The sequence below is a fragment of the Protomyctophum bolini genome, assembly GCF_963924005.1.
Source record: "Protomyctophum bolini genome assembly, chromosome: 5".
Classification (NCBI taxonomy): Eukaryota; Metazoa; Chordata; class Actinopteri; order Myctophiformes; family Myctophidae; genus Protomyctophum; species Protomyctophum bolini.
In genome coordinates, this window is record NC_137866.1 from 14,738,614 (window position 1) to 14,765,989 (window position 27,376).

General features: G+C 43.6%; 1 protein-coding gene across 1 annotated transcript in view; it reads left to right on the plus strand.

Moving 5' to 3' along the window:
• The window catches only part of cacna2d3a (calcium channel, voltage-dependent, alpha 2/delta subunit 3a), a gene marked incomplete at both ends in the record, with an annotated part of 220,647 nt that overhangs the window by 13,326 nt on the left and 179,945 nt on the right, over window positions 1-27,376 (plus strand). The window contains one exon of the mRNA XM_080764041.1: window positions 22,845-22,961. Within this exon, the coding sequence (XP_080620167.1) occupies window positions 22,845-22,961 (117 nt within the window). The remainder of the gene's footprint in view (window positions 1-22,844; window positions 22,962-27,376) is intronic.

Here is a 27,376-nt window from a genome sequence, read left to right on the forward strand (position 1 = left end):
TCACCTGAATACGTTTGACAGCTGTAAAATATATATTTTTGTCAAATAGATTTTTATTGAGAACAGATAAATTATTACACAAACATTATGATATGAAATACATTTTTCTTTCATAGAAAACAAAGAAAAGGAAATAAGGAACCCCTCAACCCTCCCACCCATACTGCTCAGTGACACCGCATACTATAGAATAAAATAGTAAGATGATGAAATTCCCATGGAAAACATCTGAAAAGAAAATGCCATACAGTCAACCATATCAGTGGTATCCTGTCTATTAATTGTTTCAACTCAAGTAATGGACAAGGGGTAAAAACATTTGACAACTAAATTTGACAGAGGTATGGACAGTAACCCCACTCAGTGCTTTTTACTGTAGACCAGTGGTTCTCAAACTTCATGTCAAGGACCCTCAAATTGACACACATTAGCCCACGGACCCCCATTTGAAAAATATAGGCCCCCCCCCAGTTTGACCTGCATTAGGCTACGGGCCCCATTTTAATGGCATTTCTATCTCTGGGGCCCTAATTTATATTATAAAATCAATGTTAATTTAACTTTGAAAGTGTACAAATGGAACCAAATAAACCTGTTAGGGTCCATTTGGTTCCATGTGTACACTCTCTGAGTTACAGGCCCATAAGAGTCCATTTGGTTCATATCTATCATTTAGCCGGGGACCCCCTGGAACTCCCTCAAGGACCCCTGTAGGGTTACGTACCTGTACCACACTTTGAGTGCCAATGCTGTATAGCAGCAGTACACAGAAAAAGTGTAAGAAATTAACTGATATGATAGTAGGACTTGAGCAGTGCAGCTGTTTGATCAATTTTGGGAGATCTGTAAAGACACAGTTACAGTAGTCCAGTATACTGAAGATTTCAGCCGCTTGTATTCGCGACCTTATTCTTTCGGTCATGACCCACACGTCATGATCATAGGTGAGAGTAGGAACGAAGATTGCTCGGTAAACAGAGAGGGGGTCGCAGTGTAAGTAACAAAAGTAACATCCAGTTGCTTGTTTTGGCTCTTCAAAATAAAGGTTAAACAGGGGAAATCCTGGCGTGAATTACAGTGATTTAATTAATTAATCCATGGCGGGATAACAGTGCAGAAGGACTAATAAAAGAAAAACACCTCAGTGAAAGTCAACAAGAAAGATCCTCCTTTTCATCACAGAGACATAGAATCCCGCTCCAGTCCAATCTGTATTGGATACATTGGTAACTGGATATCAAGCCCTATATTGTGCGTTGGGAACATTCTGCCTGTGCCTTCACCCTCCTCCATAAACACACAAAGAGGAGCCACAACGACCTCTACTGCCAAACACTGAGGAAAGAACATCTCACCCCAGCAACATGTCCGCAAATAATATGCTCTGTAACCTGCCAGAAACAAGGAGACACAGATGAACCAAAATCTCAGTCATTTACAGTTTACCAAGAATGTAGCGCTGGTGGGAGAAGGAAAGACACATCAGACGAGTTACACCAGAATGAAAACTCACATCTGTCAACAGTGTGACAAGAGTTTCAGTAGGTCATCAGATCATGCAGGCACACCAGCGTATCCATACTGGAGAAAAACCTTTTCATTGTAAACAATGTGACAAGAGTTTCACTTATGTGTCTAGTCACCTGAAGACACACCAGCGTATCCACATGGGAGAAAAACCTTTCCCCTGTAAACAATGTGACAAACGTTTCACTGTGTCAAGTGACCTGAGGAAACACCCGCGTATCCATACTGGAGAAAAACCATACCACTGTCAGAAATGTGACAAGAGTTTCTCTTAGTCGAGTAATCTGAGGAAACACCGACGCGTCCACACCAGAGAAAAGCCTTATTGCTATAATTGGTGTGACAAGAGTTTCAGTCATACAAGTAGACACCAGCGTCATCTCCACACAAAGGGGGAAAAAACCTAACCAACAGTGTGATAAGAATTTCTGTCCACAATACAAAGCCGTTCCATTGTAAACAATAACAAAAAGTTGCAAAAGTTGCAAAGCTACACGCCGCATTTGTAGCTTTGTAGCTGAACTTGTTGAAGTTGATACCAGCTCAACGTTTTGGTAGCTTTGTAGCCTAGCTGCTGTATAGCTTTTGCACCAGCTACAAACGTGGGATGTATCTTTGCATCTTCATGTCGCTGGCTTCCATTGTGCTGTAGACTATCTTTGTATCTGCCCGTCTGAACGCAGCATATGAGTTACATAATCCATGAGGAAAATTTCCATTTTCCATGGAAAATGTAAAGGAGCTAAAAGAGAGACAGAAAAATATGCTTATCTTGTATGCGTTGTAAGCAACGTTTTTAAGTCCTTATGCAGCAATCAAATGTCCTTTTTTTCCATAAATCGATGTTTTACTTTGTGACATCCTGGCCTCTCGCACGTTTAAGTCAGATCCTCAGTGGAGTGTAGAGCTCTTTATGGGTCACCCAATTCTGAAAATACCCGACAGGGCCCGAGACCCGTACAGGTCGGATTAATATTTGATCAAAATCCCTTAGGGCCAGGTTGGTATTGTTTGTATTACCTCGGAACTCGAGTCTGTCTATCGTTATGCGTAATACTAGAGTGGATCTGAGAAGACTCTTACTACTGTGTGATCGCGTATGCGAGAAGAGAAACGCAGAAAAGTGCTGTTTAACTTGTCCAATGTTATAGGCTGGTTTAGGAGGGTTAGACTTGGTTTAGACTAGTCATTGGTTAGACATGGGTTAAGGTTAGGTTTAGGTGTGCTGCCCCGTGGGAGGTTAGGTTTAGGTTAGGGTTTGAAGTGTTATTAGTATATAGAAGACACTGGGTTGTTAAGACTGGACTGAAACTTTACTTGAAAATAGTTGTTTACAGAACCGGCATATTCAGAGGTAGGTGTTACCTAGATATAGGTCTAGGCTGTGCGCTGCGCATTAACAGTTCCTACCACACATCACTATTCACTACAGGGTTTGAGGTAGGTTGTCGGACCAACAGTATGTTGAAAACTAAAGCCTGTACCAAGAAAACGGCTAGTGCGGAATTCACCTTCCTCTCCTAAGTAATACATGCAAGTACTTTGTCCACCGCTGCCTCCTCATATTTCTTGTGAGGCTGGCAGCGCTCCCAAAGCCAGCTCATTGTGACAGCAAGCGTCCTTTCCTCCAGTTCACCTTCACTTGCACTGCATTTTTTGCACTCAGAACTTTGAACAAAATGGCCATATGTACAGTGGGCTGGATGAACTCAACTCACCTCGGCATTATGGGGCTGTCACCACGATTATGACGTCTTACACAACGGTTAATTATTGTCACACAAATCATTGCGATTAACGATTTCACGGCAGCTGTCACTGGAATATTAGATTTCTGTTAGGCTTTGAAATTGCACAGGGCAGATATGACAAATAACCTAAATATACAAAGAAAAGACTGACCTATTTAATGTGCGCCAAAAACAGACCTTCTACAAGTTCACGATGTGTCGCAGCGTGATGCTTAGTGAGCTTGTAGATCTGATGCGAGACACCAACATTTGACTAAAATAGGCTTCATGCTTCAGCAATCTAAGTGACAAACCCTAATGCAGTAGTTGGACAAGCATCGTTTAGTATTGATCCACATCAATCAGGGGAGGAGAGGGAGAGAGCGACTCAATGCTGCCGTAAGAATCTAATACAATATCATATATATGTAACAATAATATTACACTTTTGACATGAAATACAGCTCAAAGTGGTTTACTAGTAAAGAAAAAAAAAAGGAAATGCATAAAACAACATTAAAATAATAGCTAAAAAGGCAATGTATCAGGCAATACTGTGAGGATATGAATAATATGGAGAGCTACAAATAGAAATAATAGAAATCCGAAATATGTTTATTATTATTAGTATTATTATTATTATTATTATTATATATATATATTTGTATTTAGATACATTTGTGACCAAATTTGACTGAGGGACTGGACATTGGATTTTTTTTTCTTTTTGTTTTTTTATGTCATATGAAAGCAGGGAATCATAGCTTCAAATTGACATATTGGTTGTTCAGTTTGACCAACCAGTTTTGGACATAAGACTTATAGAGTAATGTCTTGCAGAAAACAGCGAGTTGACAAAACAGGCTTGAAAGGTTAATTTCTGTGGTCTCTAACATTACACCTAGCTACATGTTTAAGCATTTATTTCATATTTAAATGTCGATTTCAGCTCTGACACTTATTTCAGACATGCTCTAGTATGTGAAGAGTCTGCCTCTGCTATTAACTCATTTTGGAAAGAATGAATTTGAAAAGCTGGAATTTGCGTGATGGCAGGCTCTGAGTCAAATCTGGTCACATTTGTTCACATATTTTACAGTATGTACCTTTGCCTGTTACCTGCATTTAATTTGCATTCACATGTCCGTCAAACCTGTATCGTCTACTGACAAACGTATATCAATGTAACATATCAGGGGGGGAAGAAAAATAATACCTGTACTTCCAGAACAAGTTGACCACTGGTCTCTCTCTCTCTCTCTCTCTCTCTCTCTCTCTCTCTCTCTCTCTCTCACTCTCACTCTCACTCACCACTTTCACGCCAGCTGAATCAATTTGATTTTCGAGAATCAATTTGTGTGAGAACGTATGGAGTTGTATAAAGCACACCGCGTCTTAGCGGTGCAGCTAAGCATGAAACATGTTTCTCAGAACTCACGGTGAAAACCCAACACGTGGACCTGTGGAACCATTAGCCCATTAAGACCTGAGGCCGATTCTACGAATGTCTTCTAAATCCCAACAGTTTTCTGTATGTTGCCAATATATATCAAACCTTTTCATGTCAAAGACCCCCAAACTAGTCCATTCCATGAATTATTTCGCCATTTTTTACCATTCAGATTGTTTTTTACTCAACGCGAACAGCAGTGATTCGGTTGGCGTAGGCATACCTACCGGATCATCTTTCAAGACAAAGTTGACATAAAAAAAAACAGTTTACCTGATGTGATAAAATGTCAGGGGGCCACAAGACTATACATTTGAATGTTTTCTGACAGTTTTCTCACTCAAACTTTTTAGCTCAAAAACCAAAAGAGAAATTAGACGTTTGCTCCGGACCCAAACCAGTGAAAACGGCAGATCTACAAGCCCACAATGTGTCACTTTAAGCCGCGTTGCGAGCTTGTAGACCTGCTGTTTCCACTACTTCTGAAACATTTATAATTATATTTATTAGTTTCTTTAATTTTTTTGTTTATTTCTTCATGAAGTTACTGAAAACATAATTGGGTTTGGTTTTTAATTCATGAAAATGTTTGCTTTTAAAAGTGTCCCCACTGTGTACCCACAGCCCATCACTGGGCCCCAACCCACAGGTTGGGAATCAATGCCATGGTAGACAACACATATGCTCCCATACTAGTGGCACATTCTTCAGTCTAACGCAGTGGTTTCCAACCCATTTCATATCACGGCCCATGTTTTATTCAAAATTTGAGCCACAGCCACCATTTGATGAGATTTAGCCTCTCAGATCCCAAACGTACAATTTTGTCCACAATTCCATGCTGTATTGATGTGGTAACATAGGAGAGAGAACACAAACATTGATCAATAATAACAATTCTCCTACATTCTCCAATTGTGTACACTAAGCAATGCAGATGTTCAGCAATAATGTAACTCTTGAGAGCATAAAATGAAACCCGTCCGGGTCCATTTGGTTTCATTTCACACTCTCATATCTATATAAGGGTCCATTTGGTTACCAACTCTCCATCATTTAGGTGGGGACCACCTGGAACCCCCTCAAGGACCACTGGTTGAAAACCACTGTTCTAACGTGTGTGTGTGTGTGTGTGTGTGTGTGTGTGTGTGTGTGTGTGTGTGTGTGTGTGTGTGTGTGTGTGTGTGTGTGTGTGTGTGTGTGTGTGTGTGTGTGTGTGTGTGTGTGTGTGTGTGTGTGTGTGTGTGTGTGTGTGTGTGTGTGTGTGTGTGTGTGCGCGTGTGTGTGCATGCGTGCACACTGAGTATGGTGGCATAACATGGCAGCATGGCATGGGGGGGGGGGGGGGGGGGGCACATTGAAAAATGGCGGCCATTAGTGAGAGTAGGCTTTTGGCACCCGCTCTGGAGGGCAATGGTGCATACACAACAGACGCAATGCATCCTGGGAAAGTCTCCTGAGCATCGCCAGCAGCAGTGCCATTAGACATTGGCGTGTGTTTGCGTCTGGACATTTTTCTGTGTGTGTGTGTGTGTGTATGCAAGCTTTTGTCTCAGTATGTATGCATGCATAGTATGTATGTATACGCAAGTGTGCAGTTAGCGCCAACAGTTTTTCTACTGTTGTTTTCTGTAGCCCTCAGGCAAGCTTTTAAACACCCTGTCACTCATTGGCCCGCTGAGGGGTGGAGATTGGAAGCAATTTATTTGGGAGGTGGAGGGTTGAGCTGAGTTAAGCTGTGTGAGCAGTGAGTGATTACTGCAAGGTAACATAGAAATATCAAAGCACTAGCTTGCACAGTAAATGTCACAGGCGTGTAGTATAAGGACAGGTACCAGGAATTCACTACCTCCCATCTTTTGTCTGAGCTTCTAAGATGATATAATGTCAGAAGTTGTTAAAGGGATATTTCATCGTCTACTCAGGCTTTTGTGAACACCCCAGACTGTTGAAGTTGCTCGATTGTTGTCGTACAAGCTCACAGTGCATCACATTTGCGCTTTGAGCTTGTAGATCTGTTATATTTTCTGGTGCAATGAGGCAACATCATTGTATGAATTTGGCAATGAATAAACATAGGCTATTTTCTTTATAATGTTTTGCCACACCAATCATATTATTCATCTCCCATCAAAATAATCGGATCTAGGTTGAAAATCAGCTTTTCAACTTTTTCATTTATTTCTTCTAAGACAAACCTTTAGGCTATCGTGCCTGGCGCCTCTTCTCTGACATGGCCATTTAGATCTTTCGCTCGTCTGCCGCCGTCACCGGTCAGTGTGTCTGCGACGGTGACAGCAGGTCATGGCTATCGGCCAGAAACTGATGTGGCCAGAGCACTTATTCCTCCATGGTGACAAAAGAACAGTTTCTGTTAGTCCTATTATTATATCCAGTCTATATCCCATTACTCGTGGCTCTCCTCTCCTATAACCTTATGATGGAGTGGTCTATCACGGCCGTGTGTCTTGTGTGTCTGCGTGCAATCACGACCCTCCCCGTCCATTCCCTGGGCATTGATCCAGCTTTGAGATGTCTACACGTTGTGATCAATACTATATTTGCCCCCTCATTGATCGATTGTTTCATGGTGATGGCCTGGCCACTCAGGCATAGAGAGGGAGAGTGACTAAACAACCCTCTTTCTCGTTTGTGTTTAAAGACGTCTGTTTTCACGTCTCTGGGATTTACTACAGGGCCATCTGTGATTTATGTTTCCGCGTGCAGTGATGGAAAGTAACTAAATACATTTACTCATGTACTGTACTTAAGTACAATTTTGAGGTCACTTTACTATAGTTACTTTGTAGATTTTGATCGCTTCAGCCCTATGTATATATTTTGGCCATTTGAAAATAGTAGAAGCTCACAATGTGTTGTGATACTTTTACTCAAGTGTATTTTTTATACCATTACTATAGACCTACCTGCAGCTACTATACCAATGCTTCTTCCTTCACGGTTTGTGTGTGTGTGGCGCTTGTGAGCGCGCGCGCCTGTCCGTCCATCCATCCGTGCGTGAGCGTGTATGTTGTGAAGTGGATCTACGGGGAGTGTCTGTGCCACCAGATATGGGACGCTAGGCCCAACGTGCTTTTGAGGCAGGGAGGACAAGCGTGAAATTAATTGTTCCACTTCATCTCCGGCCGGCGTTCTTCTTTTGAGGGAGTAATTTGTCGCCTGGTGTACGGAGGGGAAAGGCCTGTGAATGAAGGGAGGCGTACGTCCTCGACTCTGTGTTCCTGGGAGATTCTTCCGAGATGCTGGGAGTGATTTTTTCCCCCCGCTGTGTGTTTCTTGGTGGATGACGTGCGGGTGTGTGTCTCTGACCTGTCGGTGTCATGGGCTAAAAGACTCGCAGTTTCAGAGGAAGTGGCACGCAACACGAATTGAAACACTATCCACCCAACTGGTCTCTCTCTCTCTATCTCTCTCTCTCTCTGTTCCTTTCACGCACTACCCTGTGATTTTGTCTTCAAGAGCCTTCCAAGCAAGGCTCTTTCATTCTTTCACTTTTCTTTCTTTTCTCTCTCGTTCTGTCTCTCTCACTTTCACACATATACGCACACAGGCACTCACACGCGCACCCACTCGCAAACAGTGCATGTCGTTGTGGCAGGGTGACACGGTGGCAGCCAACAGAATTAACTTCACATCCACTCCGCCTCCTCCCCAACCATTCAGCCTGTAATTGCAAACATGGCTTTGGGGAATCAATGGCTGTTTATAATAAGTGATGATGCTGCCTTAAGTGTCATGCCACCTTGTGGCCCATCCCTCATGGCATTTTCTAAAATGGGTAGTCCCAATACTTGATTCTGATTGGCTGGTTAGTGTCACGTGACCGGTGTAAATTTCACCGATAACCCACACCTTCAATCACTTTATATCATTCGCAGCTGATTCCGCATCTTCTTCATCTATCCCAACATAATGACCCATTTCAATATAAAGTGGCAGTATACCGCCTCTAATCTGGGCACAAAGTGATCTTTTGTTCTTTGGCAGATTAAATAAAACATAGTTTTCAGTATAATAGTCATGTTTGATTTCCCTATACTTTATGTATGTCATTTTGGTTTGTTCCAGATCTCTTCTGCCCAAGTACGTTTACTTTGACCTTAATCAAAAAGTATCTCCCTTTGCCCCACAATATTAACATGCTCCAATCCAAGAAAAACATCCTCAATGCCATATTCACAGAACATATTATGCCATGTCAGCATGTCTGCTGTAAGGACGCCCTGTAAAACACTCACTGTTAATAGACTCTTGAGAGTGTAAAAATATGTATATTTTTTACACTCTCAGAGTAAAATCAACATTGATCATTTTTCTGGCTGAAGTCCTCTGACCATGTTTCTGGAGTATATATATATAGTACACACGTGACGTGCACGTAAACACGCACACACAGGGAGAAGGATATACTATAGGCAGTTTCAGTCACATTTTCTAGTCATCAGAAACCAATCACCTTTTTTCCCTGACAAAAATGAAATGAAAACTATAAGCTATGATGACTGGACCCTTGCAGATCTTTAACTCCTGAGAGTGTGAAACGTTGACGTCTTTCACCCCACATTAGCATCGTTCTGGTCCCTGTCCGTCCGTCCGTCAGTCAGTCCAGTGTCCTGCTGTCATCTACCTTAATGTCAATAATCCCTGTACCATTTCCCTGTTCGTGGCTCTGCTCTCTCTGTGCTTTGCTCTTCAATGTTCCTGCTGGTGACTTTTACTTCTGTTCTGCCAGAGTGCTCCTCTGAGTACTGCTTTGATCTGTTGAACTGTAAACGCCATACGCGCAACGCACGCACGCACGCACGCACGCATGCACGCACATGAGCACATGAGCACATGAGCACACACACGAGCACACACATGAACACACACGCACACAAGCACTGCACACACGAGCACACATTTGAGCACACACACACACACATGAGCACACACACACACACACACACACACGAGCACACGCATACAAGCACACGCAGGCTTCTTTGAGAGGCTCCTCTGTTGTCTTTCCATAGCCGCCATGTCAATTTCATCCACTTGTCTTCAAACAAGCAGGCAGGCAGGCAGGCAGAAAGCAACAACGCACTCACACACACACGGTCGCACACGCGCACACACACACACACACACACACACACACACACACACACACACACACACACACACACACATACACAGTTGAATGACAGGCAGGATATTACAGTAGCGGCAGCACTGAGAGACGTCTGGATGCTGTATGTTGTTCATTTAACGAGCAGTGAGCATGGTGAATGGATGTTTGTACAGAGAAAACAACGGCACCCAATTCATCTCTGCACTAGCAGCAGCAGCAGGCTAGGTTGGGACATTTAGTCTGTGTCTGTTTCTAGCTTTTGAGGTGAGCTATCCCCTCCAACACATTGCTTTGAAGATTATGTCATATGGCAGCCAAGTCTATGGACTTTAATGTTTGTTCAGAGCAGTAAATTATGACACGGCCAATATACATCTTGCACCCCTCACTTCACACAAGTGTGATTTTGTTATATATATAATATTATTCTTCACCAAGTTCCACCCACCAGTCACTTTAAAAGACACATTAGAGCATCGTAGATTCAGAGAAATAAAGCAGGCCGTTGCAATTATCCATTCCATAGTTATTGGCATTTTAATGTAGCTTTTTTTCGCCAAGAATCAACAGAAAGCTTTTCTTTAATATCCTATATTAAACTAAACAATCTTGATTTTGTTTCGATCACGTGATTTTTGGGTGTTATTTACAGATGCGGAAGAGTGCCCTCTATCTAATTTATAAATGCACCAAGTCTCTGTGTGTGCGTCTGTAATCCACGTCACTCGAGAACCGTTCGCCCACCGACTTCTAATTCGACACATGCGTTACACACCACCACGGGGAGTGCAGTGCCCGCTCTTGAGTGGGTCGGACCCACGGTTGTCCAAAACCGCCACAATGGGCCTCCCTCTGCCCAGGGCCCCTGCCCGGGCTCCATATATGGATCTGGCCTGTTCTATCATATTTGGGCATGCCTGACAAAGAACTCCATCTATGGGCATTAAAGGGACACAGACGTAATAACTGGGTGGGGCATGCATTTGACACATGCGGTCCGCACCACCACAATGATGCACGACCTCGCCCCTTTATTAGCCCATTGATGTCACCTGATCACACCTCAACGGGCAATGTTCTAGTAGTGTAAACCATGGAAAACACGTTGTGACGAGAATCTGGTCATTGCCGGTGTGAACCTTAGAGTGATATGACTTTGGCAGGCAATGAGTTTAGCCTCGATCTCCATAATATTTGCAGAGGGCACAGTTATGTTCTCCATTTCTTATTCATCATATAATCATTATTATGTATCAAAACATAACAATCTCTTCGGGCCAGGACGGGAGCAGAGCTTACTAATCATTCCCAGTGAGTTTCAAGGTCACTCGGTTGGGCGTAGAGCCAGTACTGCTGCTGTAGAGCTGGCATCAACTTGCATGCATCGTTGGCATTGCTTTTGTTGTCATTTCATTGCATCGCTGGGGACTCTATGAATAAAGATGTCGTCATCACACACACACACACACACACACACACACACACACACACACACACACACACACACACACACACACACACTCACACACACACACACACACACACACACTCCAGCAACATGATATGTTATCTTCCCATTATATATATTAAGGCCTGTCAGGATCATTATGTAATCGTAATCGCCTGAATGATTTTGCATGATCGTCATAATCTTTTCCATGTTGAAAGATAGTTTCAAACATTTTCGCAAATAGTGGCAGATCTACAAGAAAGCTTGTAGATTGAGTATTCCACTATTAACAGTTATTGCGCCAATGACATAATAGCAGATCTTGGTGTACTGTAGGCTGAAGAGAGAACCCGGGTCTGTGTTTAAACTGAAGTGACATTGATGAATTCCAAATCTTATCAAAGCACTGAAGCACCCCTGGACTTGCGTCAAGGCCCCCTAGGGTTGCACGGCATCCACTTTAAGAACCCCTGCACTATAATGCCAACCCCTGCATTCTAATAACTGCACTCAGCGGATAATCTAGACGCCACATAAACCATGATGGTTGTGAGCTGGGAAGTTCACAAACTCTGATTTTAATCACTATAATGATGAGCACGATAAGCACACGGTTTGTCTCACTGCACTGCACGTTTTATTTTATGATGTCATAAACATGGCCCTTCATCCTCAGTCGTATAACGTATAATAATGTGTGTAGGATAAATACAATGACTTCTACAACTGTCTGTCTGTCTGTCTGTCTCTGTCTTTTACCACTCTCCCAAGTTGTTGTGTCAGTGCAGTTTTCATTTTGACAGCAGATTTTTATTTAGTTTGTCCATAGTCTTTTGGATTAAGCTTAATTTAGCCTAGTTTTACACATATCATATTTTTTGTCATAGTTTTAGTCGACAAAATGGTGAAGCGACGCAATAGACTGGCCTCTATGTTCTATGACAATAGGTATGCACTATAAAGTAACCACAGTATCCCGCTAATCAACTTACAAATTACATCCTATACACAGGCATTTAGTATTAATCCATTCTGGGCGGGAACCCCTTTTGGTGTTAGCATTACGTTATGCTTTAGCTATTTAAAAATAGCAGATCTACAAGCTCATAGCACGCAGTAGTGGCGCGCTACGAGTTTGTAGGTCTGCTATTTTTGAAAAATCGATGAACGACTGACATAGAAACATAGCTTTTTCAGAAAACATTTTCAGAATCTGATCTCAGGTCAGAATGGGTTAATATCACTATAGTCCAAGATTAAGTAAATTTAAAGCAATTGACAATTTGAAATAAATAATTAAATAATTATACTGTATACGTGATAACATTTTATTTCAGTTTATGATTTTTTCATCAGATATTGATGATTTATTTTTCTTTGAGAAACTAAAAAGGGATCCAGAATAATTCTAAATCGATAAAACTGTATTTCTTTTATAGATAGAAACTTGTACCATACTTCATAATACTACTTTTTTACATGCATAAAGTAGGTAGGTAGCAAATGGCTAAACCTAATAATTCAACATTTCAAACGTTCCTTCACAGAGAATCTGAGATTTGACAGTTTGTAGCGGTCGACAGTACTTGTGCGCTCTGCTTGCGCTATGGCCTACTAGTGTGCAACAAGCAAGTAGGCACTCGAGTGCAGTTCTAGTTAAAGAATATATTTGAACCCTTGCACTGTAACCGTCATTTTATTTTTATGTTTACCTGCAAATAGATTTTAAAATGAGTTGGTATTCCCCTTGAATGATGCCTTGAATGTGTTCCGAGGTTGGGGGTAGACTAAGCTGTTGGTCTTCTGTTCTGAAGAATGTAGTGTCGGAGGACAAATAATTTAGTCCACATTGGTAGAGGATTAATGAAGTGCACTGTCCGATCCGCTCTCTTTGTCCCCAAATGATGAAGAATTACATGGAAGCTCAGTGTAGCTGCCTAGCTGCTGAAGCAAGTCCAGTGCTCTTGAATGGATGTACTATACTCGCCCTTGTTGCTTTGTAAAGCAACAATCCGATGGAAAAACACTAACAATGTAGAAACAATAGCCTGTTACTAGTACAAGTCTGATTTTCAAATTTTACTTGAGTAAAAGTATTGACATCAAAATAAAAAGTAGTACCAAAAGTTAATGTGAAGAATGTCCTGTTTCACAAGTTACCATAATTATGTCTAAAATGTATAACACTGTTGTCTAGCAGATGTACTGTTATGGTTTTGACCATAACTGGACATAATTATGCAAGCCTTGTTTTCAAGACAGGTATTGATAATCCTAAACAAATGTATACTTCTATCTGTGTAAGAGAGAGGCTGTATTGTTCATGTCAACATCTGGACTTTATTAAGAACAAGAATGTTAAGAGTGATATTGTGTATTATTTATTTATTTATTTAACTTTATTTAACCAGTAAAAACCACATTGAGACTGAAGTCTCTTTTACAAGTGTGAACTGGCCAGGACAATAGGCAAAATAAGTGACACAACTCTGAGCATTAAAGTATCACCACCAACTTTATACACTTGATGCAGATCTAATATGTCGGCCATCACAATCAAAATGGCGCCGGTAGGCGTGACAGCCTTTATTTACCTTTATTGATAGGTAAATGGGGGGTGACACGCAGAAAAGGTCGTTGGGATCGGGACTCGAACCTGCAACATGTTCTCAGGCTGAATTACCAGCCTAGGTGCCTGGACCGCTCGGCCGGCCCAGGCCAAGAATTGTTATTTTGACCAACGTTTGCCTGTTATTTGGTACCACATCAATACAGCATAGAATTATGGACAAAATATTATCCAATCACAACAAACTATTAGGTTTGAGAGGCTAAATGTCATCAAATGGTGGCTCAAATGCAGAACAAATAATGAACATTGACATGAAAAGGGTTGAAAAGCACTGCCATATAGCATAACCCTATAGAGAGAGAAGGGGGGGGGGGGTCGTGTTAGCAACAAGCTAAGCACACAGCATACGTTACTTCCATGATCCATCAATGGCAGATCTACTAGCCCCATGCGCCTAGTAGTACCGGTAGTTTTATTGTCCGTGGCCATGAACAGTGCTTATCTGCGTTCTCTCCCGAAGTTAACTTTGTTATTTGGTTGTGTGCGAGCCGAGCAGCGTGACCACCTGCATCTGGACACTAGCGTGACAGGCACAGCAAGCCAGAGCATCGAAGGTAACATATACGGCACTTGAAAAAAAATCTGGCTAATAAAAGGAGGCCGGAATTTATATACCTAATTAATTCCTGGTGATTATTGGGGGCCCGGTAATTAATATAAAGGAGGACTTTATTGGAGGATTTAGTGTATGTGTTTAGGGTCTGGATGGTTGTGAATGTGACCACAGGGTTTGATTGATTGACTGCAGTGATTAATGAGGAAGATAAAGCTCCATTCTCACGGACACTGAGTCCAACCATCCGACCCACCCCCAGGTCTCCTGAATTTGCCAGCTCATTTTACGCGCCAACAGAGCCCACCTCACCGTGTCCCACCCTCGCACTCCCTCACAGCTGTTGTTCCCCTCTCTCTCTCTCGCTCTCTCTCTCTCTCTCTCTCTCTCTCTCTCTCTCTCTCTGTGTGTTTTCGGGTGTTCGTCGGACGGAGGTAGGGGCCTTCATCAGTAGTGTAAAGTAACCATGTACATTTACTCAAGTATTGTACTTAAGTACAATTTTGAGGTATTTTTCTTACACATTTCATGTCAGAGGTATATTGTACATTACTCTACTACAATTACTTGGAAACTTTAGTTACTATTTACTTTGTATATTTTGATTATTATTACAAAACATACATTGAATTAATACCTGGGTATCGTGGCCGCGATTTAGAGAATTAATGCAGAAACAATGCGGAGCACGGCCAAACAAAGTTTGGGTAGTTACAACATCTTGGACAAACATCATTTTGTTTGGGTCGTGCCTCCAGCCCTCCCGAACCTTTGCATGATGTCGTATTGTAGTCTGAACTTTCTTTCCTGCTATCCTAGTGCAATATGCATTGGACTTTAGAGTAAAGTCACTGCTGGACAGAGAACATTCAAAACAAAATGCCTGACCTTTCAGATAACAAAGCTTCTTCAAGCGTTCTCCGGGGCCCAGGAGTCATGTTGCACCACCTCACACTATGCGTTCAAACTTAGCCTAGTTATACTGTAGCTTAAATGGCTTTTAAGACAAGCCGTTGAAGCTTGAAGTTTGAAGTTGGTGTCAGTCAGGTGGTGCAACTGGCTCCTGAAGAATACATACATATCGTCTCAGACAATAGAGAAGATTCACTCAGGAAATGGTGGACAGTTGCATCCCTACTTGGAACTTGGAAGCCAGCATAAAGTGTGTCAGCCGTCTGTGCTGTGGTGATGTGAGGATGTTAAGCTGTCTCTGACTAACTGGCTGTGCTGTGATGATGATGTGATGTGAGGAAGTTACAGTAGGCTGTCTCTGGCTAACTGGCTGTGCTGTGGTGATGATGTGATGTGAGGAAGTTACAGTAGGCTGTCTCTGGCTAACTGGCTGTGCTGTGGTGATGATGTGATGTGAGGAAGTTACAGTAGGCTGTCTCTGGCTAACTGGCTGTGCTGTGGTGATGATGTGATGTGAGGAAGTTACAGTAGGCTGTCTCTGGCTAACTGGCTGTGCTGTGGTGATGGTGTGATGTGAGGAAGTTACAGTAGGCTGTCTCTGGCTAACTGGCTGTGCTGTGGTGATGATGTGATGTGAGGAAGTTACAGTAGGCGGTCTCTGGCTAACTGGCTGTGCTGTGGTGATGATGTGATGTGAGAAAGTTACAGTAGGCTGTCTCTGGCTAACTGGCTGTGCTGTGGTGATGATGTGATGTGAGGAAGTTACAGTAGGCTGTCTCTGGCTAACTGGCTGTGCTGTGGTGATGATGTGATGTGAGGAAGTTACAGTAGGCTGTCTCTGGCTAACTGGCTGTGCTGTGGTGATGATGTGATGTGAGGAAGTTACAGTAGGCTGTCTCTGGCTAACTGGCTGTGCTGTGGTGATGATGTGATATGAGGAAGTTACAGTAGGTTAACTGGCTGTGCTGTGGTGATGATGTGATGTGAGGAAGTTACAGTAGGCTAACTGGCTGTGCTGTGGTGATGATGTGATGTGAGGAAGTTACAGTAGGCTAACTGGCTGTGCTGTGGTGATGATGTGATGTGAGGAAGTTACAGTAGGCTAACTGGCTGTGCTGTGGTGATGATGTGATGTGAGGAAGTTACAGTAGGCTAACTGGCTGTGCTGTGGTGATGATGTGATATGAGGAAGTGAGCCTGTCTCTGGCTAATTGGCTATGCTCCTCTCCTCTCTGTTCTGGCAAACAGAAGAGAACAGCAGAGTGAGCAGACGAGACGAGACAAGACAGGTGGTCCTGCTTAGCCTCTCACTTACCGTACGCCCATACGTCACGCTGTCAGGGATCACACTAACCTATGCAATTGATTATAAAAAAAAGGCCATAGGCAATTAGCCACTATGGCCATTTTACCACGAGGAGTGTTTTTCGTGCAAAACAAATGCTTGCAATCGATTCAGAATCATGAAAAACCCTAGTTTGACACAAAAGTGAGTTAATTTAGTCCCCCCTCTCGCATCTGCATGCATATTGCCTCCAGCACACACTCCTTCCTCAATTAGTGCAGCCTATCCTATATTTAGTCTTGTGTGTAACACCTCGCAGCATGTAGCCTATACACACACCAGCGCTCCAGCATGCACGGTGTGTATGCTTCAGGCTGCTTGAAAAGGCCTAGAATAAAGATTCAAGGATTCTTCAGTGATGTCACTCTCATGCGACAATTTCAGCTTTTAGACTATCACACAATAGAGAAATGTTTCTGTTTAGTTATAAGAATAGACATTATAAAACACGTAGCCACACCCACTAATCGATAGTGCTGCACGATTCTTGCTCAATGTGAATCTCGATTTACCCGAATTTTTTTTGAGATCACAATTCTCACACGATTCTCTTTTTTGTTCATGAAATATTTATTAAAAATGTATAAAAAAAAACACCCGTGTGAAGTAAGTGGTGCAACTCCGTGTGGGGGTCCCCGGGGAGGGGTGGCGGGAGTTCCAGACCCACAGGAACGCATCCAGGGTGCCGGCCCCGATTCCGGCGAGCCGCCCAGCGTCCGAAACGGTTATGAAATGACAGAGTTACCGTGTGCGTCCCTCTACTGTACCCTCTACTGTACTGTACTCACTGTCACTGTACTGGTAAAAAGGCCTAGATGCTAGGGAGGGTAAAAAGGCAGGAGAGAGCAGTTGAGCCACTTTTGACCTGCTGTAACGGATCTCCTGTCAGCCCTAATACACCAACCTGCAAACTGCATGGTTTAAACCCCCTGGCTCTGTCACTCTGATTGGATACAGAGCTGTCCTGTCTTGCAGTGGGATTGGCTTTCACCCTGTGACTGAGATGCAGCCGGATGAGCCGTCCAATGTGATTAGCTATACACAATCCACTGTTTGCTGTCGGAATTATAGTGCTCAAGCCCAGGTTTAACCACATATAGTGCATTTGGTTCCATTTGGTGGGACGTAGGGCACAATTCGGTCAGAGATACAGTATGTTGGATTCTTGTTAATGGTTATTTTCAGGCATTTACTGTAACCACTTCATCCACTTAGATTCAAAATACAGTATGAAAAACGTATGTTTCTGTATCAGTGGTGCTCAAACTATTTCATGTGAAGGAACCCCAAACTTATATGTAATTGGTCACGAGTCACAACCACAGTCGCCCGGTAGCAATGCTTTGAGTTAAAAACGTTCGCTCTGAAAGAATATATACTCAAAGATTTGAACATTTTCAAGATTAAAAAAAAGAATCTGATCTACAAGCTCGTAGCGTGGCAAAAAAATGCACATTGATTTAAAGGACACAGTTTGAGGGGCTGAATATTATGGTCACCGTAGTTTAAGTGTACAAGTGTGTGTGTGTGTGTGACTCATAATCACAGTACAGTCAGCAGTGTATTCATATTTACCCCCCTTCCCCTTTTCTCGTTCGCTGTTAACTGTTGTCGAAAAGGTGCTAATGCTTATATTACACAGCCATTTGTCATCATCATAATGCACCCTGCTCCTCGTCCACACTTGCGTTTAGCCAGCAGTCACCCCCACCCGCCACCCCTCAGACATTCTGCAAACACGTGGATGGATTTCATGGCCTCTCAACCTCATGTCATCCCACCACTCTCCTGCATGCTCTGCGGCCCATGTTATCTCCCCGTCATCGGCCGCATGTCCACCCACCTGTCTGCCTGCAGTTACCTCCCCTCTCATCTCCCCTTTGCATGCCTCTATCTGGCTCCTATCAAAGGGATGTGTGTGGCATCACACACTATGCTCGCTCCACGTGTCCAGCTATCGGTCTCTATCTCCCTCCCCCTCCCTCTCTCTCTCTCTTTTTCAGCATTGTCTTTCCTAGTTTCCTCTGACGGAGACAAAAATGGAAGGTTGCCAAGATCATTGAGACTGCACGCACGCACGCACGCAAGCAATGAAAGAAGTGCAGATTCGCTATTCGCAAATGAGATTGCGATTTAGACCCTGAAAAATAAGGTAAATCGTCCCTATTCGGGGGTTGATTGTTTTCGGCGGAAGAAGCTGTCTGCTCTCGTCGATAGCTCACTGTAAATGGAGTCCGCTCGGTCGCTCAGAACCCAGTCACCTCACCAGAAGAAAAAATAAAAAGTTTGTTCATTCCTCCCCTTGTCCTCGACGTCACCTTTCCCGTCAGCACGAGGAGAACATCCACCCAACCCCCCAAAAAGTGCTGCCTGAAGCTAGGCCAAAAACCCTCTCTGTTTGATGCTGTTCTGCTGCTGCTTTTATGATCATCACTTAATGCTACCATCTCCTCAGTGGCGTGCACTGAGGGGCAGGTCTGTCTCCTCAGTGGCGTGCACTGAGGGGCAGGTCTGTCTCCTCAGTGGCGTGCACTGAGGGGCAGGTCTGTCTCCTCAGTGGCGTGCACTGAGGGGCAGGTCTGTCTCCTCAGTGGCGTGCACTGAGGGGCAGGTCTGTCTCCTCAGTGGCGTGCACTGAGGAGCAGGTCTGTCTCCTCAGTGGCGTGCACTGAGGAGCAGGTCTGTCTCCTCAGTGGCGTGCACTGAGGAGCAGGTCTGTCTCCTCAGTGGCGTGCACTGAGGGGCAGGTCTGTCTCCTCAGTGGCGTGCATTGAGGAGCAGGTCTGTCTCCTCAGTGGTGTGCATTGAGGAGCAGGTCTGTCTCCTCATTGGCGTGCACTGAGGGGCAGGTCTGTCTCCTCAGTGGCGTGCACTGAGGGGCAGGTCTGTCTCCTCAGTGGCGTGCACTGAGGGGCAGGTCTGTCTCCTCAGTGGCGTGCACTGAGGAGCAGGTCTGTCTCCTCAGTGGCGTGCACTGAGGGGCAGGTCTGTCTCCTCAGTGGCGTGCACTGAGGGGCAGGTCTGTCTCCTCAGTGGCGTGCACTGAGGGGCAGGTCTGTCTCCTCAGTGGCGTGCACTGAGGGGCAGGTCTGTCTCCTCAGTGGCGTGCACTGAGGGCGTGCACTGAGGGGCAGGTCTGTCTCCTCAGTGGCGTGCACTGAGGGGCAGGTCTGTCTCCTCAGTGGCGTGCACTGAGGGGCAGGTCTGTCTCCTCAGTGGCGTGCACTGAGATGCAGGTCTGTCTCCTCAGTGCACGCCACTGAGGGGCAGGTCTGTCTCCTCAGTGGCGTGCACTGAGATGCAGGTCTGTCTCCTCAGTGCACGCCACTGAGGGGCAGGTCTGTCTCCTCAGTGGCGTGCACTGAGGTGCAGGTCTGTCTCCTCAGTGCACGCCACTGAGGAGCAGGTGCTCAAGTGGAAGAAAAGGACACCTTTTATGGTGCATGTGAGATTTATACATTTTGGGAGCATAAATAATATATTAGAAGCTTTTAATACAGAATTGATCGATGTCACCATGGATCACATACAGAACAAATATTTAAAAATAATAATAATAACCTTCAAAAGGGCACGTTGCTGTCCAGAGGGCAAAAGGGCAGGTGCTCTAGCACCACCTAGTGTCTATCTGTTCACGTCCCTGCATCTCCTGTACCTTGTCTGTTACTTATAAGTAAACACGCACAGACGCACGCACATGTCTCTTTCTCTCTTGTTGCTGTGCTGAGCATAGTGTGCCACACACATAAAATCAATAGACAAAGTATAACATAATGCTTAAAACACCAAAAGGGGTTCCCGTCCTGGATGGGCTAAGCATTGTGATCACCTGTATGATGGCATGAGAAAAAAAAAAGAAAGCTGATCTTACAAGCTCAGAATGTTCTGAGTGTGTGGATTCTGCCACTGAGCTTGCAGATCTGCTGATTTTGGGGGGCGACGGAGTCTAAGAGAGGCTTTAGCGGCTTGGCACGACATTAGAGAGGGCCGTGCCATTTGATACGGCGGTAATCTCCCCTTAAATCCCCCCAGAGTCAAACATAGCCGCCTGCAGCCATGCTTCTTATTCGGAGACACATTCTTTTTTATTATTATTATCCCTCTGATGCTTCTTCTACTTCATACTCTTGTTTATTATTTTTATTTATTTATTTATTAATTTAAAAGTACTCTCCATCAATCGCCTATAGCTCAGCAGATCAAGTTGGAACCGAGCTCTCTTTTTTGTGTGTGTGTGTGTGTGTGTGTGTGTGTGTGTGTGTGTGTGCGTGTGCGTGTGTGTGCGCGCGCACGCCGTGTGAAGTTAGGATTTAATGTCAAAGCCTACTCGGCGAGGATTGAGACTAGTCTCTAGAGACAGACTGTTGACTCACACGCTTTTCGAACGCTTCCGTCACACAGTCTGTACATCGGAGGCGCTGAAAGGGCTTTAAAGGTGAATCATCTACTGGATGTCATTAATATAACTTAGAGTTGTTGTGTGGAAATAATAAAAACAAGAATGACTCAGTCATAACTACCAGGTGCAGAAAGCTCTCGTTTATGAACATCTATAGTATAATAATTGTGTGTGCCTTCACATTATGCCGTTCAGACTATGGGTTTTATGGGTAAGTCTTCCCATTGGCTTAGAGGCAGCCTAGAGACGAGGCAGCCACTCATGAAATAGTGTCCACTATGGTTGCTATAGGTAAATGTAGTCCAGGCACTTTTCAAATTTCCAAGCACCTGGCAAAAAGTCCTTTGGGCGAAAGAACTTTGGGTCATGTGATCAGTGACATCATGTATGTGTACTGTTTGGCCTGCAGAGGATGATAATAATTGTAGGGGATGTCAGTTGTTTTTGATTGAGTATTATATCAATATTCTTCATTCATGACGGTGGTCTACTGGGGGAGTGTCACGGCTCATCAGGAGTCAAGAATGTACGAGCAGTGAAATGTTGTCGAGACTTTGTTCAAACAAATTGTGCTACAGTGTAACATAAATAACATATCAAAGCAAATGAAGACAAAAGTTATACAAGAGATCACTGTCCATCCGGGTGATGGAACTGCAACCACAACTACAGATCCCATAGTCTGTAAGGACCACTCACAGGAACCCTAATTAAAACTGCTTAAATTGTCTAGGTCGCTCCCTTCATATTCCGATTGGCAATGACCGTGTGCCACTGAGTTCACAGAGGAGAAAACACGGTTCTAGACAGATAGACAGAGGTTTCTTCAGGATGTCACTTCCTTTAGTTTTTGTTTTGCTCCTAATAGCTCTGGGTTGAGCTAATCAGCCTTTTTAGTTCTTTTTTTTAAGTTCTTTTTTTTCATGACAAAGAAATGTAATTTAGTTTGGTGCAGATCAGGTCAGTGGGGTGTGATTGGTGTGCTCTGTGTGGCTGCTTATTCTTTTGGGATGCGTGTATGTGTGTGTGTGTGTGTGTGTGTGTGTGTGCGCGCACGTGCGCGCAGATTAGCGCTGCGTCAGTTTACTTTGGCACTGGCAGAACATTTTCTTTTTTTCCCAGCACGTTCCCTTAAACATCACTCAACACACATCTGACGCTTCCCCCCCACCCTGTAATCGCCGATGACATTCCGGCTTATTTCTCAGTGCTTTTTTAATTGTAACCAGCCTAACACCGTGTGTTTTTATCGCGCTGACACAGAACAAGGGGAAACTGTATTATCCCGGTCAGTGGCGGTTGTATTTGAGAGGATTAGGATTGCCTCGCCAACATCAGAAAAACAAAATACATTTGCAGAGGATGCAGAGTTTTGCCATATTATTTTATGAACCTACACCAACCTACAGTGGCCTTGACAGCCCCATACATCAAAACAGAAAGGTCCTATCTGATTGCATTAAACAGTGTTAAACAACATTAAACTCACTTTATGCATGCGCATACCCTCTATATAGAATAATAGCTGACCTACAAGCTCCCGACATGTTGTGAGCTTGAAGCTATAATAAATATAAACATTTCGCCTGTAATGACATGCCCAAAACAGGGACACCAGTGGAAAGTGGTCAGCCGTCCAACATGAACGTGTGTTTGTATTCTTTCAGAAATTCCAGCAGGACACTGACGCGCATGTGTGTTTTTTCTTTCAGAAATACAAGGAGTTTGAGCGTGCAGTGCGAGTGGAAGAGATCGACGGCCTGCACCTGGTGAAGAGATTGGCCGAGGACATGGAGGAGATGTTCCACAAGAAGGCGGAGGCCATGAAGGTACACTTTCTGCATGCTGAAAATAGCCGAACTCGGCGGTTGTGGAAAGTCCTTGTTTGAAGAGTACAAAGTGACTGAAAGTGGACTGACTAATTAATCAAATGGCAGGTTTGTGGAATTCGGCACCCCATAGATTGCCATGGGGTTACCATGGCAATGCATTTGCTCAGGCACAACCTGGATATTGGACAGGTGTGGGGACTTAGCATACGTACACATGACGGGATCCACAATTCATAATTCCAGCTAAACTATAATGAAACATCCAAAACTATTATAACCTTGATGGAGATGCAAGGTTTCTGCTCGACAGCGAGGAAATGCACTTAAACCAGTTGTTAAAGTGTCTTTGGTCTGACCGTATTAATGACCCTGCTGGGTCTCTGATGAAGTACTGCAGGCTTAGGTTGCCAAAGTGAAACTATAGATGTGTGTGTGTGTGTGTGTGTGTGTGTGGGGGGGGGGGTGCGTCCGTCCGTCCGTCTGTCCGTGTGTGCGTGGGTGGTGTGTATATACATATCGTATCATGTCACTGTGTCATTTTATTGATCTCCTCAGACCAAAACCCCATTATCCAAGAGGCCACTTTAGGACAGAGCTGAGGGCTTCCTGTGTGTGCATGCGCGTGCACTTGCATGTGTGTATATGCATGCACATGCGTGTGTGTGTGTGTGTGTGTGTGTGTGTGTGTGTGTGTGTGTGTGTGTGTCACAGCTAATACACCAGATATTGTTGTTGTTGATGAGGACAGTAGAGAAGTGACCATTTTGGAAGTGGCATGTACATTTGACCACAGTCTGGAAGAGGCATTCCTTACCAAGGTGCTTAAGTACCAGTGTCTTAAGGATGCTATTATACAGCTTGGCTACAGATGTAAACTACTTGTGTTCATATTTGGAAGCCTCGGTAATGTCCACATCCACAAATCAGTCGTGAGGGGCCTGCAGATTGCAGGCATGCCCAAGCCGAGAGCTAAGGCATCGGCAAAATTCTATTCAGTGTCTGCAATAATTGTCAGTCGCCATATATGGAGAAGGCGATGCTTTCTGTACCCGTGATCTGTACCTGAAGCACTTGTTGTAGAGTTTTAGTCACATTCAGAGGTGGTTTCAAATCTGATTTGAGGAGATCCTTCTCAGTCTGAATGCAACAACCTGATCTAAATCAGATTCCATGTGACTTGTAGGTGACTTGATCATGTTTGTTGATTGATTGATAATTGTATTAGAATAATTAGACAATAAAATGCAAAGAGTACAGGGTACAGTAAAGCAAAAGGACATGCAGCACCATTCGTAATCTAATCTGGATGTGGCACAGATCTGATTCAGGCTGGATTTCGCTGCCAGTCTGAACACACAGATATGTGACAGATCAGATCTGGTCACTTGCAAATGCAAAAAGGTCGAGCCAAAAGATCAGATTAGAGAAATTAATCATTTGACTGGATGTGACTGCAGTTTAAATGGGGCCTAATGGTGATGTGAATCATGTGACCCACCATGTTTTTTTTTTTTTTGTTTTTTTTAACTTAAATTTTTATTGTTTTACAAGACAGAAAAAACAAACTTACAATACATATAACATCACAGACGTACAAAAAATAAAAAACAGAAAAATAAAAAATACAACAGGCATCGACATTGCGTTTATAAAAAGTTACTTTATCTTTCCAGGCATTCCCAGTTGTCTCTCATTCCCCTATACCCTTAAATATTGTCCATTTATACCATTTGACCTCCATCTTTTCTTCTTGTAGCCTCAGACGTGACCCACCATGTTATCAGGAAACGTAACCGTGGCATAGGCCTGTCACAATATTTCATAATTGCCTAATCGCAAATATTTTTGCATAATTGTCAATTGTTTCCACTACAAGCTAGTTGAACTACAAGCTTGTAGATCAGCTATTTCCGCTATCATGTCATTTTTTTGGATTAAAAATGATGTCAGTGATATTTGTCATATCTGCCCTGTGCAATTTGTGATTACGAAACCTAAATAGCAGACATGAAATACGAATTGTAACGCTACATTGCTAATTGCAAAAAACACAATTCAATCGTTAATCCCAATTATTTGTGGGACGATTAATAGTCAACAATCGGACCTGTGCATGGCCATGCATGCAGTCATGCCTCAACCGCTTGGGAGTATATCATATATAGTAGTTGACTCAGGACACTTCCCTGTGGGATACCACTGTGTCAGGGGGTGTGAAGAAGTCAAGCAAATCGTCCCTCAGTGCTTGTGGGTCATCATGTTGCAATTGTGTGCACATATTCTTGCCTGTGGTGTTTCTCAATATTCGTCTTCATAACAGTGTGTGTGTGTGTGTGTGTGTGTGTGTGTGTGTGTGTGTGTGTGCCTCTCTAGCTTCAGGTGATGAGAATCTTTCCTACATGGTTGCTGTTAACATAAATTGGATTTCTTTTTGAGTCAGGGGCGAGCATGTGGCGAGTAGGGGGAGAGAGAGAGAGAGGGGGGGGGGGGATCATCAGACCATGTCCATGCTTTAGCTTTTCTTGTGTGTCTGTGTGTGCACGTGTGCGTGCGTGGTCTGCGTGCGTGTTGTTCTTTTACCCCACTACATTTATTTGAACACTTCAGTTAGTACTAGTAGTTACATTGTAGATTCGTATTATTATTACAAAACATACATTTTACTTGCAAGAGAGTATTTCTACATTGCAGCATTGATACTTCACTTAAGTGAAACATGCGAGTACTTTTTTGCACCACTGTGCATGGTGTGATTATTCCAGGGTCTTGGCAGCTGACTTGCTTGCTGACAAGTCTTCAGATTTCCATTCATGTGTTAGATTACACTGTATTAGGGAGTGCATACGTTGGTTAGACATTCTAACTGTCCGACAGGCATTATTCCGACAACACCAACATTCGCTGCCGGTTACAACTAACCCGTGCTGCGGGTTAAAGCTCACCCGTGGCTCCCGACAAGTGTGGCAAGTTACAACTAACCCGTGGCAGATTAAATCCAACGCATGGCTTCCTGTGAGGTTAGGTTCATGGTTTGTGTTTTGGGTAGGGTGTCGGACTCATGACTGTAGGACTGTTGGTATGTCGGACCAAACACATATGCCAATTGTGTAGCGTAGCGTTTGGTAACAGGGTTGTTCGTGTGTTAGATTAGACTGTATTGTGTAGCGTAGCGTTTGGTAACGGGGTTGTTCGTGTGTTAGATTAGACTGTATTGTGTAGCGTAGCGTTTGGTAACGGGGTTGTTCGTGTGTTAGATTAGACTGTATTGTGTAGCGTAGCGTTTGGTAACGGGGTTGTTCATGTGTTAGATTAGACTGTATTGTGTAGCGTAGCGTTTGGTAACGAAGTTGTTCGTGTGTTAGATTAGACTGTATTGTGTAGCGTAGCGTTTGGTAACAGGGTTGTTCGTGTGTTAGATTAGACTGTATTGTGTAGCATAGTGTTTGGTAACGGGGTTGTCGTCTCGCTGAGAGTGCGTTAAGCCCCCAGGAGACATAAGGAGCACCATTAGCTTAATGGCTTCTACTTGCCCGCCTGCTGGATGCTTGATAATTGTGTGTCTGTATGTGTGTGTGTGTGTGTGTCTACAAGCTTGCAGATGTGCTATTTTCAGAGCGCAACACCCGAGTGAAATCAAACACAATTTTAGTTTTACTGGGTCTCTTCTCCACTAGACCCTCCCTAAACATTTGTTTTTATTTAGTTTATATTTTCGTCACTGAAAAAAGGTTGCTGCAGTTTTAGTCGATGACACACTGCCCTGGTCCATAAAATGTTGTGTGAACCGCTGGTATATACTTATACGATATTCATACTGCATCGCTGTAGGTCTTGAAATCAACCGCTTGGAACCAATGGCTTGTCGCGATGCTGAGCTACCCAGAGAAATGGGGAAAACAAGCTGAGGTGTCTTCACACCATCAGACTCGGAGAAATGGGAAAAAAGCTGAGGTGTCTTCACACCACAAGACGTACGCAACCCAACAGGGTTGCACTAAGCTGCATTAAGCATTTTCACTCTCTACCAGAGGATGTCAAAAACTGCAACACAGTAACAAATTACGAAGTGAAACTAGTGGGCTATGGAAACCCCTACGATTAAACTGTGCATAAAGGCTAATAATTCCTGCCAGCTCAAAGCACCTGAACATATCCACACACTCTGGGCGTACAGTATACATCTCGGTAAAAGTTTCAAAGCGATGTCATGTCAAAAGTGCTCTCAAGACTCTTGCGGGTGCTCTAATTCAGCCCTCCTTTGACTATACTTCCACATTGTTTGCCAGCATAACAATGTCACTTAAGTCAAAGCTTCAGAACTCCCAAAACGAACTAATTTGACTACTTATTGGCCTGGGGCCCATGACTCACCTCTTACCAACCCATTTTGGTAGTCAATGTGTGTTAGGCTG